General features: G+C 55.1%; 1 protein-coding gene across 1 annotated transcript in view; it reads left to right on the top strand.

Moving 5' to 3' along the window:
• Nucleotides 1-776: 776 nt before the first annotated feature.
• LOC107125866 (HLA class II histocompatibility antigen, DRB1-4 beta chain-like) overlaps nucleotides 777-1,088 on the top strand; it is a 15,884-nt gene continuing 15,572 nt past the window's right edge. Inside the window, exon 1 of the mRNA XM_015429329.1 lies at nucleotides 777-932. Within this exon, the coding sequence (XP_015284815.1) occupies nucleotides 830-932 (103 nt within the window). The 5' untranslated portion in view covers nucleotides 777-829. The remainder of the gene's footprint in view (nucleotides 933-1,088) is intronic.

Here is a 1,088-nt window from a genome sequence, read left to right as displayed (position 1 = left end):
CTACAACTCCAAGATCTCTCTCTTGATCTGTCTCTGCCAGTTCAGACCCCATCAATGTGTATTTATATTTAGGATTTTTGGCTCCAATGTGCATCACCTTGCACTTGGCCACATTGAACCCCATTTGCCATGTTGACGCCCACTTGCCCATCTTTGACAGATCCCTTTGGAGTGCCTCACAATCCTCACTGGTTTTCACCACCCTGAACAACTTCGTATCATCCGCAAATTTAGCCACTTCACTGCTTACTCCCAACTCCAAATCATTAATGAACAAGTTAAAAAGCAGTGGACCAAGTACTGATCCCTGTGGTACCCCACTGCTTACACCCCTCCACTGGGAGAACTGCCCATTTATACTCACTCTCTGTTTTCTATTAATTAGCCAGTTTTTGATCCATAAAAGGACTTGTCCTTTTATCCCATGATTTTTTCCCCAAAGCCTGCTAAATACACCCCGGTCTCCCCAGCAGGCTGTCCACTTGGAGGCAGCAGAGGAGATGGGGGGGGGGGGACTTTGGGGGCAACTGGCTAGGGAGAAAGGAGAGGGTGGGGAGTCTGGGAGGGAGCTCTTCACACACACACACCCCTCTTCTCTGCCTTCTCTGCCTACCGCCGGCCAGAAAACCCCAATCTCCCGCAAGAGGAGCCCCGGCTGATCCTTCTACCCGGAGACTGATGACGCTCCGCCAGGCGGAAGTCTCATTGGTCGTCCTAGGAGCCTGGACCCCTCCGCAGACCTTCAGAGGCAAAACTCTCACCCCCGCCCCACGCAGTGACCGAAGTTTCCCCCGGGGGCTGGGTGGGGGTCTTCCGTGGTGGGGCAGCCATGGGGTCTGGCCTGATCCTGCCCGGGACTCTGGCGCTGATTGTGGCGCTTCTGGGTCCCTCCACGGTCCACGGAAGGGGAGGACGGATGGAGCCTCCACCTGGTAAGCGGAGCTCCTGGAAGGGGGGGAGGGGGAGATGGTGAAAGATTGGGAGGGGCGAGGGGGGGCCTTGGAGACTCATTTCCGTTATTATAATTTTGATTTATTTTATTTATATCCTGCGTCTCTTCCCGGGGGGGGGGGGGGGCCCCAACCAGC

Source organism: Gekko japonicus, unplaced genomic scaffold, assembly GCF_001447785.1.
Source record: "Gekko japonicus isolate JY-2015 unplaced genomic scaffold, Gekko_japonicus_V1.1 scaffold5542, whole genome shotgun sequence".
In the NCBI taxonomy this organism is placed as follows: Eukaryota; Metazoa; Chordata; class Lepidosauria; order Squamata; family Gekkonidae; genus Gekko; species Gekko japonicus.
Note: the sequence above shows the minus strand (reverse complement) of the source record. Positions and strands in the feature narration are given on the sequence as shown.